The sequence below is a fragment of the Myripristis murdjan genome, chromosome 7, assembly GCF_902150065.1.
Source record: "Myripristis murdjan chromosome 7, fMyrMur1.1, whole genome shotgun sequence".
NCBI lineage: Eukaryota > Metazoa > Chordata > Actinopteri > Holocentriformes > Holocentridae > Myripristis > Myripristis murdjan.
In genome coordinates, this window is record NC_043986.1 from 11,165,403 (window position 1) to 11,185,022 (window position 19,620).

Here is a 19,620-nt window from a genome sequence, read left to right on the forward strand (position 1 = left end):
AATCATATTGCCTGGCCACTGTCAACATGTATCGTACATCATAGACCAAAGTGGAAATTCAGATTTGGAAAAAAAAAAATGGAATTTTGAAATTTAAAAATATGCCAAACTGTACAAATAGTAGCACTTTATGTCTGTATTGTTTTCTGAATCTCTTCTTTTGTTAACTTGTTCCATTGCAGAACCGTGGCATCTACATGTTCCGTATCAACAACGAACAAGTTATCGATGCCACTCTGACAGGCGGCCCAGCTCGGTGAGCGTTGCCTTGGCAGCTGATGTCTGTTGATTAATGCATTTGTCCCTGACCTATCTGTGTCTAACTTTTTTCCTCTTCTCTCTTCCAGCTATGTCAACCACTCCTGCGCCCCCAACTGTGTTGCAGAGGTTGTCACATTTGACAAAGAGGACAAGATCATCATCATCTCCAGTCGCAGGATCCCCAAGGGCGAAGAGGTGCAGTACATTAGAAACAGGCCATCTCACATATCCGCTTAATTTCACCATCATTTGTATGTGCCCGTTATAATAACCCTAAGCGTCCCTAAACAATATCTGTCTCCTCATTTCAGCTGACCTACGACTATCAGTTTGACTTTGAAGATGATCAGCACAAGATCCCTTGCCACTGTGGAGCCTGGAATTGCCGAAAGTGGATGAATTAACGGAGAACTCCCTCCTCACTGGTGCCAGAACACTCCTGCGCCAAAGCCTTTGAATCCTACTTAACCCAGTGCATAAGCTGTTCTGAAACACGCGGAGGACCACATGCCTCCATCAATGAAAGACTATAGTGTTGACACCTGTAGCCAAAGGTTTGAAGAGCATTAACCGATAAAAGCAACCGACCACCTCCACTAACAGCAGCCTGATGGTGGGACGATGTTTTCTGTTTGGACTCGTGATTTATCCTTTCCTCAGCCAAAAGCAACCCTTTCCCCCCTCTACTGCTCTCAATAAGCTGACAGTGGCTGGAAACAATCCTCAACATCTACCAAATGATTTTGATCCTATTCTTCTGTCTGCTATCAATACTCATATAGCGCAGAGCTCACCCAAGAGCTTCAACAAAAAGCCATTTTAAATACTAAGAATAAACTAATGCATTTTTATGTTTTAAGTCGGACCTATTTCCTCTCCTACCCCACCTCCCCCTCACCTCCCAGGAACAAGACACTTTCCCATCAAGTCATCAATGAAGACAACATGGATATTGGCTAGCTAGACAATCTTGATGTGGCTCTGTGTAGAACTGCATATGATCGATGGATAAGATGTAAGTTAATATAAAAGTTGAGATGCTATTGACCCGTGGCTCCAGAGGCACCAGATGTTTTGACTGTATGGAGTCTAAAGGTGGGTTATTTGGACCCAGTCTACCTCATTGATTTAGTGGGAAGTGACTGCTTTGTATAAAAACTGTTAACTGCTACTGTGGAATGGGGGGGAAAGGGGGAATGTTTTTACGGGCTTAGCCTTCTCGGACAAGCAGGGAATCTTAAGCAGCAGGTTTGCTCTATCTACTCTATGCTGATGATGATTTACAATAATGAGCCAACATAATTATAATTATTCATGAATTATTTATACAGAGGAAATATATGACAGTTTTGATAAGATATTGCATTAAAATCACAATCAGAAGCTTAGTAGGTGTCCTGTATTGCCACCAAATCATCCTGGATATTCATGTAGCTTTTTTGTTGTATTTATGCATCTAGAAACCATGCTTTTAGCTGTGTGAAAGCACAATAACATCCACCTTTTTAAGTTGCTTGAGACAGAGTGAAGGTGCGAGTGATGGCTTTAGAATCACACGAGGATACTTAAGTCTGTCAAGTCCAAATTAATCGCGTAAAGGAAACATTCTGCTTGTTGCTTCATGCATTTAAGTTCCACTTGATGAAAACTAGCTGGTGGATGCACGACTACTATCCCATTAAACACTTTTTATTCCCTATCAACTCTATCTTTTCACGACTCCACTCTAAACCTTGAATCATGCCTCTTCCTCTCTGTATCATGTTGTGTACTGTTGTTAAACTTTACTGTAGTAAGTCTTCTTTTGCCTCAGTCCAGCCTACAGTGTATCTGCTTCCCTGTAGTGTGGTTTTTTTCTAGTGGTGGTACTGTCTTCTTGAGGCTGAACTGATGGCAGGGGGAGACTTATTGGAAAAAAGGGCATTTGTTCTCATTTCTGTGTAAGATGAAAGAAAAAAGTCTTTAAAGAAGGGAGCTTTACTAAAACTCCACCTTCCCATACTACTTTGTTTCCTCCTTCCCCTAACCTAAGACCTCACATGATTTAAAAATGCAAACTTGTAAAAACTGTATATATATGCATTAGGGGACAGCAAACTCTTTATCCACCCCCTTTGTAATCAATAAAGTCAAAGTGTAGAGAAATAAAATTGAAAAAATTCAACCACTGGATATCATTTTATCATAAAGATAAAGCTGTATATATATATAAATATATGTAAAATGGCAAACTAATATCTTGATATGTATATGAACCAGAGTGTTTTGCATTTACCTGTTTTTTCTATTAGTGTTTTTGCTATAAGCTCTCAAAGACAAGTTTGTTAAAATAGGTTTGTGAAAATGTCTGGTCTTCTCCAGTTGATTGGGATGAGAAGCCGAGGTTAATTGCAAAACTGTGTGCAAAAACGGATCCACGTGGAGCGTCATCAATAGACATGGAAATCACTTTATTGCATAACGCAGTACAATGGTGCATAGCATAGCATTTGTGTATTTATGTAATATTGTTTGTTTTTTGTTTTGTTTTGTTTTTTCTTGTTTTGTTTTGTTTTCTTTTTATTTATGCTACTGCTCGTTGGTTACCAAAACCTGTCCCTTAATTGGTCACAGTTGGATTAGTATACTCTTTGAATGGAAAATCTTGAATTCCCTAGGATATTATGATTAGTGTTTTTGCTTTTTTTTTTTTTTTTTTTTAATTTTATTTTTTAAATATCTTCCCTATAGAAGTGAATGTGTTGGTAAACCTTGTGAAATGGTTACTTGGCCTAATGTATGTTATGATGTAATACTCAAAAGTTAATCCCATACTTACCTGGTAATGGATTGCACTCATAGTATAATGGAGAACTTCTCTAAAGTGGTAGATACTGATCAAGTGTATGAGGCAGTGATATATAAATATATATATATATATTTTTTGGTATGTTTCTATTTCAAGGGAAGACCATGACAAGACATTATGCCGCTCACTGGATTTTAGCCTGAATAATTTTTACCTTCTCTGAATCTTAATTTAAGTTCTCTGCATATCTTATAATTTAATAATAAAGAGATTGCTCAAATTGAAGGTTTTTTTTTAACCTAACCTACTTTTTAAAAAGATGTTGCATCTGTACAGCAGAGATACTTTTAGGGAATATGAATAAATATAATGATCATTTTTATTGTATGTGGCATGTTTTGTATGGATATTATTTTGAATTGTACATATTTTTTTGAGGACGCCAGAGGTTGCATCTCTTTATATACAGCTTTCCCCTCCCTTTCCCCATCATCTTATTTCTTTGTCTGCTTTTATTTCTTGTAAAGGAAAATAAAATGCATTTTAAATAGCTTGTATTTTTCTTTTCGTCTTTGACAAAGCATTAAAACTTGTAACAAGTAGCATCAGCATATGTATTACTGAGCATTAGCATATTGTCTCCTCTTTCTCCTGAGTTAAAAACCGATGTTGAACTGCCAGCTGTTTCATGTTAGGATCAAAGATTATATAATTGATATCTGCCCATAAAACCTTTATATAACAGGCTCCTGCTGGCAAAACAGTGCAGTACTTCTTTAAAAAGGAGCAGGACATGCAAACAACAAAACCACCAGTAAGAAAAAAGGTATTTATTATATATGTACACCTTTGAACTAACTCTGAAAAGATTTGCATGACATGAATTTTGAAATCTTGAAGTATCACTTATGAACAGGACATCTGATGGTAAAATACCCATGGCAACAAACCAACATGGACAGGAATATTTGACATTTTGGTTCACCTGACAACAGTCTCCCATTGCTCTCCTAGCTCCGCCTGCTGAATTTCTACCCATGTTACAGTAGCAGCAACATTTTGGGGGTGTACACGCTCAACGATCCAAATATAAAGGAAATTACTTATTTAAAAAAAAAAAAAAAAAAAAAACAGTAAGACAACAGGCAGAAGAAAAGACATGTCTAAGTTCATCTACTGTAATTCACCCCCTCAGTGGAGACTGAGGGCCCAGTGTTTGAGACAGCATGCATAACAAGGTACTACCATGACATGATTCTGGTTGTACAGCCCCTGGTTTAAGTGTTAATAACCATTACATAATGCTAACATTAACCCAAGTCCATGTGGACATAACAGTGCAGAGCCCAAGGATGACAAACTGACAGTGTAATACTTTCATAATCCTGTCTGCAAACACAACTCGATTCGCGTCACACAAAATCATAGTTTCACATTACAGCGTGTCAATCTTCGAAGGGCAAAGCTCTGAATCACATTTCACATCCAACAATGCGTTTGCCCCGATCCAGTTGTCAGAATTTGTCTTTATTTCTGAATAAACAGCCATTGGCAATATTAGAATTCAAGGTTAAATGACGCTCCTAAATATTCCAGTGTCAACAAAAAAGGAGATGCCACCCGAGAGAGCACATACAAACAGATGTGGTTTACTGAGCTCTGAAAAGAACTCAGGCAATTGCAACAATTATATATGTTAAAAAAAAAAAAAGTAGTTGCAGCAAAATTAATTGGGATCAGTAGTACCACCAAACTGCTAGAAAAGTAGCAAGTGAACAATAAAATCCAGCAGATGACAGTCCGTTTCCTGGCACAGTTAGAAACCATACAGACAGATCGAACAACAGACCTCTGAGAGTACCATTCAAGCAAAGTCACTGTTCAAACATCAAACTGGTGCTTGTGGCATAAAAGGAAAAATGCATATTTTATATACAAATCATATGTACCCATCATCAGTAGTGTCTAATGTAAAATTCAAAAGAAAACACCCATCATGTTGTCTTTACACAAAACACAAAAATATATTTAAAAAACTTTTTTTTCCATTGCCATTTCATACGCCTCTTATTTGCTCAGTGTGCATGATATCGTTGCCTATCACCAGTGAGGTTATGGTAACATCCATATTTGAATTGCGTATCTTATTAAATGAATGTAATAACCCCTAATCTAACTTCTACAGTATGGTGAAGACTGGGACTGAACTCTAACATTAATTATCATATCAGACACTGGCTTGTCACATCTCATCTCACAGTGTGTTCATCAATATGAAATAAAAACTATCAACAAATAAATAAAAATAAATCATCCCAAACATTATCCCTGCCACATTTCAAACTAACATCAGAAGTGGACCGCATCCAACACGCGATCCCTGCAGGTTTCACACACGATGAGGAAGCTACAATTGAGTAAAACTCATTTCTGTTTAGGAGCTATTCAAGTGGGGGGACAAACAATCTGTCTGTTCATGCTTAATTAACCAGATGTCCAAAAACAGATTTTGCTGAATGAACTACAGCCGACCCCAGAGCACGTCAGCATGCCTGTAGTCTCTTTGAAACGTGCTAGCAGTCCAGGCAACATGTCTGCCGCCTTTCACATACGACACAAATACTCTAGGAAAACAGTGCTTCAGCCTCTTTCCCCATACACTCACAGCAACAGAATGTGATGTTGCATGGAAAACAGGATATTAAGTTATCTGTGTTTTTCTTTAACTTAACAAAACCCACAACATGCTTAACTCCTCTGAACAAGGTTCGTCCATCATAGGACAATTTCAAAGAGGTAAAAAATATCAAACAAAAATCCTGTCACTGTACAATAGTAATAATTCCTGCCATGGAAAATGAAGAGAAAAAAAAAAAAAACGTTGAGTGTGATGGTATTAACAGTGGTAGTGCTGTAGTGTTGTGGCCCATGGAGAAGGGGGTTGAAGGGGCTGGGGAGGAGGGGGAGGAGGAGGAGGCAGGGGGGAAACACGAAGGAGGGAGCAGGACAAGGAGGAGAGGAGGGTGATTCTCAGTAGTTTTGGCTAAAAAGGTGAGGTAGGCCTTGTCACAACTTGGAGTGTGGCTTTAAAACTGGCAGGGTTTTCATTTGCAGTCTGTCTTTAGTGTTTGTTTCCTATGGGAGTGTGGTCTGGTTGTGCGTCTCTCAGCGAGCCTCGCCGCCTGGCTTTAGCCCGACCGCTCACATCTTGACGTCCTCCTCCACGCTGAGCTGGGACAGAGTCTTCTTGATGCGCAGGGCCGTCAGTCTGGCTGCTCCGTTGGCGTACCAGCACTCCCTCATGATCTTGCCCATCACACGCAGCGACTACACAGGAAACGCAAATGGTAATATTTATGAAAAATTAACAAGGTGCATTTTAAAATGAGACATTTACTGTTTGAAAAAAATGACTATTAGGAAATGATAGGAAAACTAATTTTGATACATTTTTTGTAAGACAGTCCTGACTTAAAGAACATACAGGTCCCATTTTGACCTCTCAACAGCAGTCACAATTGTGTCTTGGTTCCATCAGTCTGTATACTGTACGTTTTGGTGCTTAGGAGTCAAGGCTAACTTACTCCAATTCCTTCCTATTGGTGTTCAAAAAAGTGAGAAACTGCTCTGTGAACCTTGAAAAATGCTTCAATAATTCCATATTCCAGTTTTACAGAGCAGTTTTTCCATATTTCTTGAAAACAGGAAGAGGAGAGAATTGGGGTAAGTTAGCCATGACCTCCTAAGCTACCATAACAAATTCTGTACACCCTTATGCAACTATGATCATGACTGTTGACAAGAAGTTTAAAAAAAAAAAAAAAAAGTTAAAACAGGATGATCCTTAAAGTCCTGGAGTGATAAAATAATAAAACTGCATGGATATACATTTTTTCACAAATATCAGATAATCAACTTAAGGCACTGCCCTCCCCATCTAAACAGCGATGTGAAAATGAACTGTCCACATAACAATATAGTGCCCAACGTCTGAACCTGTGTTTTCAATGAAGCCAGTAATTGATTGGCATATTGTAGAGAAGAAAGCATTAAAAACATCACTGTGCGATACCTCATAGCTCTGCCACCAGTTGGGCACGTTGGGCCTCAGTCTCTGGTCACACACCACCTTCCTCATCTCTTCTATGGACGGGTCAGAGGGCACCAGGTCGAAGTAGGGCAGCTGGTACTCTTCGTGGATACCTGCAGTGCACAGCGGGGGAGCCATCTCAGTCACAAGTGAAACATTTTTGTTTGACACTAGAGAATGTTTCTTTTTTCCCACAGCATGTACCTCCAGCGTTGCAGCGGCGTGCAATCTCCCAGTATACCAGACCCAGGGCGTAGATGTCTGCACACTTGAAGGAGTCAAAGTGTTTCATGTTGATGGTCTCATCCAGGACTTCTGGAGCCATATACCTTAAGGTGGACAAATGACAGCATGGTAATGAGTACTAGCCCCCAGTGAGACTTTGTAAACTGTTGGATGTCTCAGGATTCCCGGACGTAAAATTAAAGGGCATTCAAGGACTTTCAAGTTCATTACACTGAAAATTACAGTGAAAATTAGATTAGACAGATAGGAAATCACAGTGGCATCTTTCATTTAAAACTGCTGCTGTATCAACAAAAACATCTATCACATGTTTTTACTCAGGATGTTAAGTGTTGATCTCAGGGAAGAAAGATCCGACCTCTAAAAGATTACTCGTTCATTCAAAAGACGACAGCCTTGTTTTATTTTTCTCAACTCCACAAGTGTTCCTGAATTAACAAGGCCCGCAAAAGCTATGCTGTATGTCTGTGTGTGAGCATGCGAAAAAAGCATGCACATTAATTAAACTCATACCTCTTAGTGCCCACGCGCTGGTTCGGTGCTATGTCGATTGTGTCTGTGATGGACTCGTGGCGCACTGCCAGGCCCAGGTCAGCGATGGCACACATGCCATTCTTCTTAACTAGGATATTTTTAGACTTGAGGTCACGGTGAGCAATGCCAGGCTTACCTGTAGGATAATAGACAACATGTCATTAGGTTTTAACAAGAGCTACACAGAGGAAAACTGGTACATACTTGCGGAATACAAAGAAAAAAAAACATTTTGTATGCATTCGAGTTCTTGCTGGACCCATTTGTTGACTCATAATTTCTGTGTCCACTGTGCATGGGATAAAACACGCCCGATCAGCTCACCCTGAGTGCCGAGGATCTCCATGTGTAGGTGTGCCAGGCCACTGGCAGCCGACAGTGCCAGTTTGATCATGCCCTCGATGGTGACGGAGTAGTGGTTCAGATAGTCAAAAAGAGAGCCGTGCTCATGGTAGTCTGACACCAGCCACAGCTGAGTCCATGTCCCATTGTCTGACAGAGAGGAAGACACAACCCGAGAGTCACAACACGGTACTAAAACACAGGAGTCATTAGAATGGAAAAAATTCAAATCAATCCTGAACTCTTCCTGAACTTTCAAAATCTATATAAAATGTAATAATAATAATAAAAAAAACTTCTTATACATGATCCACCTACAATGACAGGATCATTTTCAGAGGACTAAGACCCTTGCAAAATTTACTTTTGGAGGTAACTAATATCTACGATTCAAAATTTTGAATCGAATAATATACTATATTTACTATGCTGTGGCTTCACTGTACATTATTCTGGAAAAATAACTAAAATGCAAATCTTAGTGCCAGCAAGCTTCCTAACCTTTGTTGTCTGCTGCTATGAAGCCCAGGATGTTTTCATGTCGCAGCATGATTGTCTGGTAGATCTCAGCCTCCCGGAACCAGGAGCGCTCTTCTCTCGATGAGAAGATCTTCACCGCAACGTCTCCTCCCCTCCACTTCCCTCGCCACACCTCACCAAAACGACCCTTCCCGATGATTTCCTGCAACACAATGGTCCTGGCCACTGTCCGCTGCACAAACAGCGGCAAACCTGCAGGGGGCAGCAGACACATACAAACCAATCGTTATCCTGTTCTTCCTGTAGACTCATTTATTGCAGTATTGTTGACCATGGCACTGAACTTTATTTCTTCATCTCTTAAAATGGCTCTTGAGTGGATATTTAGAGCATGACATTTGGATAAGGACTGTTATTGTAATTGTTTGAAATAGGTTATAATGATTTTAATGGCAGTTTAAACTTAAATGTGGTTTTAGAAAAACCACAAGTGAAATCCACACTTCTTAATGAGTTTATGTATTCATGCCACACCGAGTAGGTGCTGTGTACTGACCGGAGCCTGACCCAGAGGTGGACATGTCGTAGATGAGATCCTGCAGGGTTTTGTCCTTGGCCAGGTAGAGATGGTCACAGGATGGGTCCTCTACCTCGAGCCTCTGCCTGTGGCTATAGGCCCTCTGGTGATACTGGAACAGGAATACGCCTACCATCAGCAGCACACACAGAAGGAACACTGGCCCTGCGATCACAGCCACCAGCTCTACTGGCCCCCAGGAGCTTCCCAACCAGTTCACCTCCTTAGTTGGGACTAGGGGGAAAAGGAGAGAAGGAAAAATGGAAAGACAAAAAGAGGTGAATTAAAATCCAACAGATTGACAAAGGACAACTTGTAGTGACACCATTCAAATGCGAGGCTTCTGTTGTTGAAGAATTTGCAGGGAGCCTCACCAGGGACCTTGAGGTCGACACTGTTGCAGTAGTCTACATAGCAGCAGTGTGTGTTGAGCAGACCCTCTGCACTCAGACAGTAGAAGGGCTGCCCGGGAGGGACCAAGTTATCCCGGTTGATGCAGATGCGTACATGTTGCTCCTTTCCCTGGGTGTAGTAAGTGGATGCCATGCAGGCTCCATCTGTCTCGCACTCATAGCCCGTCTTCTCACAGTTGGTACAGTTACACCGCAGAGCTGGAAGAGAAAGACAGCAAGTTAGTGAATTAAGATCTAGAAGTAAACAAAAAGGAAAAAAGCCAATAAGAGGCACCAGCTATGAACTCCTGAGAGTGATCAGGATATCAGATTGTGGATTTCGTGTACGGCTGGGTGATAATTCAATATCAGCACCTAATACATTGTTTTTCAGCACAATGCTATTGTGATGATTTTGGGATATTGTGGCACAATTCTGCTGTGTAAACTGATCATGACAAGCAATTTTTTGTTTAAAAACTCAAAGTTAGACAGGATACATTTCAAGGAGTATTATTCATGCAACTTTGATGGCAGATAATTATGTAACCTACACAGGGTTGATGCTATTTCATAGTATCCACATATTGTTTTTAAAGGTGGATGAAGAGTATTCCACAAATTAAAAAGGTTTTATGATGGTTTTTCATCTATTTCACCCCTATTAATGGCTTCTCAATATTATCCAGCAGGGGGCAAGCTAACCCCATAATTCCAACCCAAGATGCAAACAGTTCAGTGTCCCATTCAGTGGTACACATTTGTGGCATACAGACACAGAGCTTGGAGTTTAGGAGCAGCAGCCAGACGGCCCTGGCGGCCCTGAAATCAGATCCCCCACTGCAGATGAACCCAAACACACTGGGTGGAGATGGACCTGCCCAGTGGGACAGACAAAGTGAAACCCAACAAGGGGAGAGGGCTCCTGCCAAATCCCCAATGCAGCATTCTGCTCCATTCCTCCTCTCTCTCTGTGTCTCATACTGACAGAGAGCTGCCACTGTTTAGGCTAATGAGACGGGAGTTTTATTAAATACAGCACACTCCTGCGCAGGGACCTATTAAAACTGACACAATGGAACTCCTGCTGCCCCTGTAATAAACTAAGGTGGTCCATCTACAAACTCAAATGAGGTTAGAGACAGAAAATCCACACAAATCTGCCACATCTAAATCAGAAGCAGAGTAGCTTGAGCAACTCAGGAGGGCACGGAACTGCAAACTGATTAGATTTGGGGTGAAATGTGATTTTGAGTCATAGCGCATATGCTTCTCATTTGGAGTAAGGTCAGCACAAAAGACTTTCCTTGATTCTCCACTCACGGAGTAGTGTGGAAAGCAGGACTGTGCAAGGTTGACTGGTTGGTTGTGGGACTATGGGACTGGTTTTCGCATGGGAAAAACATCAGGGGAAGAGGTTGGGCTCAGCTGAACCGCAGCAAGCGGTAAATGACGAACTGTCTGACTGATAGCTGGGCCGTGAGTGAGGCGTGACAGGCCAAGAGCTGATCCTTAGCCAAAACAAAGGCTGGACCACTCAAGACTCTGGATTTAGCAAAGACAAGACCAGGGAACAAATGGCAACCCATTCAAACACAGGAGGAGACAAAGAGCAGAGAGGAATTTCCATCCTTGTTCCATCCTCAGAAAAAGGGGGGGCTCAGCATCGGTTGGACCACTGACAATATCTGGCTCAGAGGAAAGAAAAGGTTTTAAGAGTGGGAGGATTCCACTGATCCTCTGTGTTCTTTCCTGTGGGTTTCTGTGACCAGATGAGCTCATTCCACTCATCTCCCCCTGTTTGTCCCAACTCTGGTCTCGCTTCAAAAGATGTAAGCTGATGTCACCACTCACTCCTTGGAACCCCAGTTAGGGTTTTTCAGTGCAGTTCTGGTGAAGAAAAAACAAAAATCGCTCCTCACAATGGCTAATACACCAAATTCCACCATCTGCATGTAACATCCAAGTGTCCAAAAACATGTCAGAAGAACAGTTCCCACACAATGAACTGTGGGAGTTCGGATTGTGTCGCATTTTTTCTGTGATAGCTCTCATCTGTTTTGTGTGTTTGTGTGAGTGTGTCTCTGTCTTGCTCTCCTGGAGGCGTGCGGGAAAGTGGCAGGAACTCTTGGTGGAGCGTGTCCAAATTCACTACAGTTCGCATGCAGATGGAATTTCCTGCAGATTACACAGAGGTGAAGCAGGCTGGGGCTGATAAAGAGAGAAAAACAAGTCCTGTGCCACATCACACTAATCTCCAGCCTAATGGAGCAAATACTTTAACTAAATAAGGCAGGAGTGTAGCTTTCGAACAACAGCAGTGGGCTACATAGCTAGACTACTCGAGACATTCATGTCAAACTCGGGACAGCTTGAGTCCCTCCTACCCTTGGCGTCCCTCTGAAGAAAACACATCTCTTTTGTGGGCTTGTTATTTGTTTTTTTGTTTTTTGGTCAGACACACAATAAAATGAATCTCTAGCAAGGGACACTAGAGAGAAGCCATTTTGATCAATCCATGAAAATTACAGAGTGAACATTATAGAGCAAGAATTTCTAGGAAGAATTCTCTAAAAGACACTCATAATGTGGCCACCTGTTGTAGACTGAATAGACAAGACTAATGTGACAATTTGTCTTTGGCTTCACCATATAAATAACATGTTTTAAATGTCAGGACAACACAGCGTAAGTTACATGTAAGACACTAGAACCTTGTACACCCTTGGACTCAGAGATTCCTCCGCAAATTAGAAATGAATTCATTTAAGAAAGGGGGAATGATATCCAGTAACTATTAAATGATACAGTCATTCAATAAAATGACAAAACATGGAATAAAAGGACAGGACCGAGAATTTAATTTTCTTGAAATCTTTCAAAGGAATCAAACTACAGGCTACCAAAAAGGGCCTTGTGGCAGACAGACCCATGTATGGCTTTGACATAAGGATGTAAATCAACAACAGTGGCGTGATCGTAACTTCACTATCAGAGGCGAACACGCTCAACCATCGTCTACAAGAACGTGTGCGGAAAAACAGATGGTGCACAGGCACACAGACAGAAGCTCAGGAAGGAAACCAAACATGGCCAAAAACACACACGTCGCCTCCTTGAGCCCTCTATGAATGGTTTGTGGTCTACCAAGAGTTGGTTTGTGGCAAGTCTTCACTTTTGTTATGGCCCTCCCTCATCTGCTCAATATGTAGGCTGCTTCCACACAAACAAGCGACAGCAGTGTTTCAAAGAAGTGTGGCATGATTCTGGAACAGAGGGCAGGAAAAAATAAATCACAAATGTAAAAGCGAAACTATGATGTCAGACGAGACAGGGGACTAACAAATCACACAAACAATGTGCAAATAAAAACGTATAAACCACCAGGTATATACCGAAATGCCTTGTTGTTTGCACAGCGCTCCACATATCGCACTGGATTCCTCATGAAAGCTTTACAAAGCTAGACTCACAGGACTAATATCTTGCTTAAATACACATGGATCTGAGGAGAGGCTGGGTGTGTGGTTTTTGAGTGAACTCTGCTCTTGTATCCACATAATTGGTGGCCTTACACTGGGCCTTTGTGTGGAGATTAAGACGACATGAGGAGGGATTGGACTGGCCCTGTCTGAACAAAGAGCAGAGAGGAGTGGGGGAGCGGACCTCTGCATGGAGCAGAGATGGGGGGATGGGTGGCACTCAGGGGACGGGGGTAACAGTAACAACCTCACTGTTTTGGGGCGGCTTTGGGCTAGACAGGGTGGGGAGTGGTCTCAAATTGCGCGGGACAATAAGAGGGAGGGGGGTATAGAGGCTAACCCGGGGGGGCTTACGCAGCCCCCCAGCTGCGATTGGGGTCTGACCAAGTGACCAGCTGCGACCGTCATTAAAACCCAGTCTAGACTTTGACTTAGGGGGAAAAAAACAGGGCAATGGAACAGGGGAAAAGGGGGAGAATATAGCACAGAGATGATTCGTTTGAGCTGCTAGTGTGAAGTTCCTTTCATACCGTTCATGTTGAGACAGGAAATGGCAGACATAGTGAGGAAGGGATTAATAAAACATTGTTGCCATAACCAGAGTCTCCCTAATTTGGGCCCAACTAAGAAGAACAGAGCACTGTGGGAGAGCCTAAAACCACAGAATAGTCTTACCCCAAACAGCGTTACATACTAACCCTTGATGACGGTGTGTGTGAGGTTGCGTGTGTAGTTCAGACCTACTCACACGAAGCAGCCCTGTCACAACAGAGGTGAACCTTCCAGTATGATAAGATGATGAAGTCAGTGGAAAATATTCTAAAGGCACTCGGTACAGGGGAGGGGGCTAGGTTACACAAACAGAGAGGGTTTCCGGGGCCTAGGCAGCACAGACAGAGACAGTCAGTATGTGCATGTGTGTGTCTGTGTGTGTCTATGTGTGTGTGTGTACCGGGAGCAGAGCACCATTACCAAAATGCACTGGCTGAAATTAGATCCATACAGATACCAGACTGAGAGCTGATCAAGACAAGCAGACGCCACCAGACTGCGTGAGTGCAACACACACACATACGCCCACACATAAGCACACACACCACAATTGTGCCCTAATCAATGCTGGGGAAGGAGGAAAGTCATTACCTTTGTCTGCATCTCAGGGTCAGATTACTGATCTGATTCTAAAGTGAAGCATCTTGGGCTGCTGCTTCTACTATCTCTACTAACCACCACCCTTGAGGCTACATCCCTGCTCGGCTGCCCTATATGAAATCGGAGGCACGCAAGTGAAAGCATGGGCTCATACTGGACTTGACATGGGTCGTGAAATTGTCAAATGGGTAGCCTATAAATGGCCTCTGAAATGTCCCAGCATGTGTCAGTACCATAAGCCACTGCATCTTATATGTGACTTGAGCTTAAAACACAAACAAAACTACCCTTGCAAGTATTAGCAGCTCAGAAATAAGATTTATGACCTTTGCCAGGTTGTGCCTTTTTACATCCGCTGACCCATTTTACTTTGGCTGCTGTGCAGAGTTGGGCAGTAATTCGATGTTAATCATCTTTCAGTAGAATCATAAAATGATCACATTGAATATTGTGATACAAAACTCATCAGTCTCAATTAGGACATACCATTTCAAAGTAACAGATTTTTTTTTAGATCACATTTTATATTACCTGGCTGTTCAACATGATGAAAATCATTTAAATTATTTATAATGTTTCCAAATATCATCATCAGATATTGAGTTTCATTCATTCAGTGCTGTGTGATATACATTTATATGATTATCATGATAGTAAGTCTGTCACCCAGCCCTAATATTGTTTAGCAAATAAACACCCAGATACATGGTTGGACACTGGAACCATAAATTAAATAATGTGCCCCTAAAATAAAATTATAATTATTACCCAAGAACAGAGCATGTTTGCATATCAATGCTCATTGCAGTGCAGTCATTAAAGAAGAAAAAAACTATGGGTACATATGCGTCATGTTAGAAAATAAAATATAAATAAATAAATGCACAAGGACAAGGTATGAATGGCATTAAAGTAATCAGGCCGGTATGGGAAAAGCAATATACCCCAATACGGTATTCCCCAAGCAGTTGCCCACTTGCCAACTGCTCAACCCCAGATCAGAGCATTCAATCAATGCACATCATTGTTTGGAAGCACTGGAGTCGAATAGACGAGTAGCCTGCACACCTTCCAGCAGAGAATTACGAGGCAGAGCAGGTCTAATCTACATTCCAACGGCAGCCAAAAAAATAAATCAAACACCTCTACAAAGAGACATGTGTCATGGAAGACAGGTATCAGGTTGAGCACTATAGACATGAACTCACACAGCTACTGCATGGGTCTGGGTGTACTGTGACAACAAATCTCCTGTAATTGCGTTGAAATTATAGCAGAAAAGCCAGATTTCATTTTACCACCCACATGTAAGAATACATTTTCAGTTCACAAAGACAAAGTGAACAGCCTGAGTAAATAAATGGTATGGGAAAGTGGAGTGGACCAAGGTGAAATTGCTGGTTCTGCGGCTGGAGTATTCCCTTGTGGTCCAGTATTACTGATGATGGAGCTGGGTCAGTCAGAGGCTACACTGTCTGCTGCAGCAATTAGGGGCCCGTGCCTCCAGGCCAACGGAGGTCATTAACGACACCGGTCATTATGGGGGGAAAACTAGACTCGGACTACTCCAGACCTGACCTGACCCAGGCTGGCTGGGTGCCAGACACCAGAAATTGTTGGTAAACACACAAACATTGCTACAGAATAGGTCCCTCAGCTGGACAATAACCTGAAATTTTCAAATTAAATCCTGACATCTACTTGAGAACATGTGACTTCATCTGATCATAATTTGGCTACAAGGATCCAGATGCCAAAGCAACTATCTTTCTAGGGCACACCTCAACAAGGGCTGCACAGCTGAAAACAACTTTCCCTTTCTGAAGCTTATGCCAGCTGGAAATACATCCATCTCTTTCCCGAGTCCCCAGCCAAAGCGCTTCTCTATACAGACACACACCCAGGTGTGGGTGTGAGGACGTGCGCACACACACACACACCTTTGAACCCAATAAGTTTCAATCTCTATCCGTACATTCCCTTGGCTCTGATCTAGCAGGCAGGTGTACACATGTTCTAATCTAACTAGACTGTGCTTCTTCAATCTCGTCCCTTATACATCAAATTTGACACGAAACAGCACCTGCAGCTGAGTTTAGTGCTCCACACACACTTCAATTTACAAGTAGGGGCTTTTCTCTGTTTCTAATCATCCTCTCTTTGATGTAAACAGGACACATCAGAGAATGATGAAGATTGGCGGGAGCAGTGATAGTGCGGTGAACAGCTACAAAAGGAGACTGCCGAACTGAAGAGATAACTTAAGGCTAACTAAGGGCTTTGCTTTACTTGGCTACAACTCAGTCCATGCTAACTTTCATTACTACCCTTGGGTAGCAGAGGGCAAGCGGAAGCAGAAGTGGGACCACAGATAACAAAGCAGATTAAATTCTGATAATGCACCCAGGTCTATTGTATGAAAGAGAGAGAGAGAGGAAAAAAAAGGCGAGAGAGAAAGAGAGGGACGCGCCCTGCCTCACGGCAGTCAGGGTAGTGCACAGTGCCCATATCACATTGCTACAACCAAGTACCTGGCTGCGTCACTCAGGCATGTAAGGCCATAACACCAGCAATTCCTAATCCTTATGAAGTCAACAACACGTGACAGGCTCATCAAGCCTGTGGGTAGAGTATTCAAATACAGACATACACTCACCAATAGCCCAGAATCTGTTCTAGCCTAGCTACTTTCAGGTTTGTCTGGTTTCAGCCCTGTCGTGGTATAATCCATTATATGGTGTGAAACTGTGGCTCCAGACAGACTCATGGGCCCCTTGCACGACAGCCCCCGCCAGCTGGACAAACCAATCATCACCCCCTGTCTGTTCAGGCCACAGAGCCTCCCCCACTCTCCCTCACACCTCGCTGTTACATTGGAGTAACCCAGTCAAGTAAACTGGGCACTAAGGTGAGACTGAAACACATAATAATTTTCCCAGCAGTCCTTACACGAACTGACCAAACCTGGTGTACCATGCCCTTATCTAAACTAAGCGGGGGAGGAAAAATTCTCTCTGATTCTTGTTAGGATGATTCACCCATTTAAAACACAACGTACGTCCAAACTAATAGATGGTGGTGCAATCAGGATATTTACTTTGGCAGAGAGGGTTAATTTTTGTCTTTTCAGTATCTCATTTTTCTGCTGAGTGGCAAGTTGCAACAAGGCAAGACAGCTTCAACTGCGGAGATCACAAGCACAGCGAGAGAACTGGGGGCATGCCTGTCCAAACCAAGACATGTCCCTGTGTCTCAAATGAAAATGCTTTGAAATAAGATTGAAATTCGCATGAGCCACACTGCGGAAAAGTTGAAGATCACCAGACGTTGCAGCAGAGACAAAATACCCAGAGATTCAGTGCACCATATGCCCAATTATGTCTGTGGCCTCTCATTTATGGCGTGGACATGGGTATCAGCTGCTCAAGCAGACAGGCAGGACTCGGGCAGTGGAAGCCCCAATAACTGGCGCCTGAAAAGACCCCACTTGCCACATTTCCATCACAATGAACCCAGACTTCAACTTTGACTTCTGTCTGGGACGGCTGAATGCACGGCTGTTGTCACCCTATGCCAGCACCCACTTTCTGTTGGAGGCCACTAAGCAGCCTTTTCACTCCTTACAAATAGGACACCAATGGAGGAACGGCCACTATTTATTTTCACAAACACATTTCATACATACAGTGAGGCCTTCATTCAATCTCTACTTTCTCTGATAGGCGAGGTGGGAAATCAGTGCTGGAAACATGTTAACACATTTGTGGCTGACAACAGCGAATATAAAACTACAACCAAACAGTGGTGTAGCCAAATAACACCATCATATATGACCACGAGCCAACACACGGTTGTTTTCAAAATCTCACACATTAACGTTCCAAATCAACCGCCGCCGACACAACTTCAACAAGGACAGCGGCTTTTACACGACCGTGGCCCGGTTGAAATCTCCACAGACCGTGTGTAAGGACACAATTTTGTTTATTCTTGTAACTTGGCTGACAAACACAAAAGGAAATATTAAGGGGGAAACTTTAGGCAGTTCGCTAGCTAGCTAACGTTAGCAGGAGTCTCGAAACAAACAACCCCACCATGTTGTTGTTGTGGTTTAGCTACTTCACGGCGGCTCATGTTCAGTCGTATACGTTCACACGTCGACTATTGTCAGTCAATACAAACACAATAAACGCCGATAAAACCGAGAGACTTTTGTGTGCCGCGGTTTGAGGTTAACGCTAGCTAGATAAGGTAGCGAAAGCCCAGATACACAGCGCCATGATGATGAGCGACAACAGGCGATGCCCAGTCCAGGAAAGCCGCCTTACAAAAACACATCGAGACAAAAGCCGGAGAGGTACACGGATCCAACTCACCATCACCGACAGCCGCTAACCCGCACAGGGCCAGCAACGTTATGGCAACTCGTTTCAGAGCCATTTCTTCAGAATTCCCATCTCTCCACACGAAATGCGTCCAAAGTGTGTCGTTTATCAACACGGCCCGACCTGAAACACAACCACAGTCCAACCACACACCACACCGCCAGATACTAGCCAGCCAGCCAGCCAGCCAGGCGAGTGACGTGCTTAAAGGGGTGTGCGTGCGGCTTAAAGGGGAGGGCTTTTTGTTTTCTGCGTGCTGCGCCTGTCCCCGTCTTACATCGAGGTCAGAGATGTTAAAAAAAAAAAAAAAAAAAAAAAAAAAAAACTAACAATAATAATAATAATAAAACATCCTCCAATCGATCAACATTAGGCAATCTATTATAGACATGAGCCAAACACGTTGTCATTCATGAATAAATAAATAAATAAATAAATAATGAAGACCCTTACTTAATGTTAATGCTGTGATTGCATGTCACCAAGATTTATATCAGATTAAAAATGGGTTTTATCACCTCCACTGCATCCCTCAGACTGTCCATTTGCAGCAAAAAATGTTCACTCAAGGAACAAGCTGGTACATTCCATTCTTATCAGTCAGTGCTATAAAAGGGGCATTTTGATGAGATTACATAATGGATAAAGTCATAAATATGATATTGCAAATGATAAAAAAAAAAAATAATAATAATGAAAACTAGCTTTGACTGACTTTTTTGCTCAGTGTGTGGTGTCCTCTAACACTTTACCCAGGCCTGAATGAGCTGAGGTCAATTACATGCAACATGCAGCCAGACCCATGATTCTCCTTTAGTTCAAGGCTGGGCCAGGCCTGCATGCAAAAGCAGGCGTTTTAAGTGAAGCATCACATATTCTCTTAATGGATAT

General features: G+C 42.4%; 2 protein-coding genes across 2 annotated transcripts in view; one reads left to right on the forward strand and one right to left on the reverse strand.

Moving 5' to 3' along the window:
* kmt2d (lysine (K)-specific methyltransferase 2D) overlaps window positions 1–3,599 on the forward strand; it is a 36,725-nt gene extending 33,126 nt beyond the window's left edge. The window contains 3 exon segments of the mRNA XM_030056091.1: window positions 183–256; window positions 348–456; window positions 573–3,599. Of these exon segments, the coding sequence (XP_029911951.1) occupies window positions 183–256; window positions 348–456; window positions 573–665 (276 nt within the window). The 3' untranslated portion in view covers window positions 666–3,599.
* A 265-nt stretch (window positions 3,600–3,864) lies between these two features.
* Window positions 3,865–18,920, reverse strand: acvr1ba (activin A receptor type 1Ba). The gene is made up of 9 exons (XM_030055385.1): window positions 18,721–18,920; window positions 9,693–9,929; window positions 9,298–9,552; window positions 8,763–8,993; window positions 8,244–8,411; window positions 7,899–8,055; window positions 7,344–7,468; window positions 7,122–7,252; window positions 3,865–6,376 (listed from the first exon to the last, which is right to left on the reverse strand). Exons 1-9 carry the CDS (start codon window positions 18,782–18,784, stop codon window positions 6,251–6,253), a joined length of 1,494 nt encoding a protein of 497 aa, XP_029911245.1. The 5' UTR covers window positions 18,785–18,920; the 3' UTR covers window positions 3,865–6,250.
* Between the last annotated feature and the right edge of the window lie 700 nt (window positions 18,921–19,620).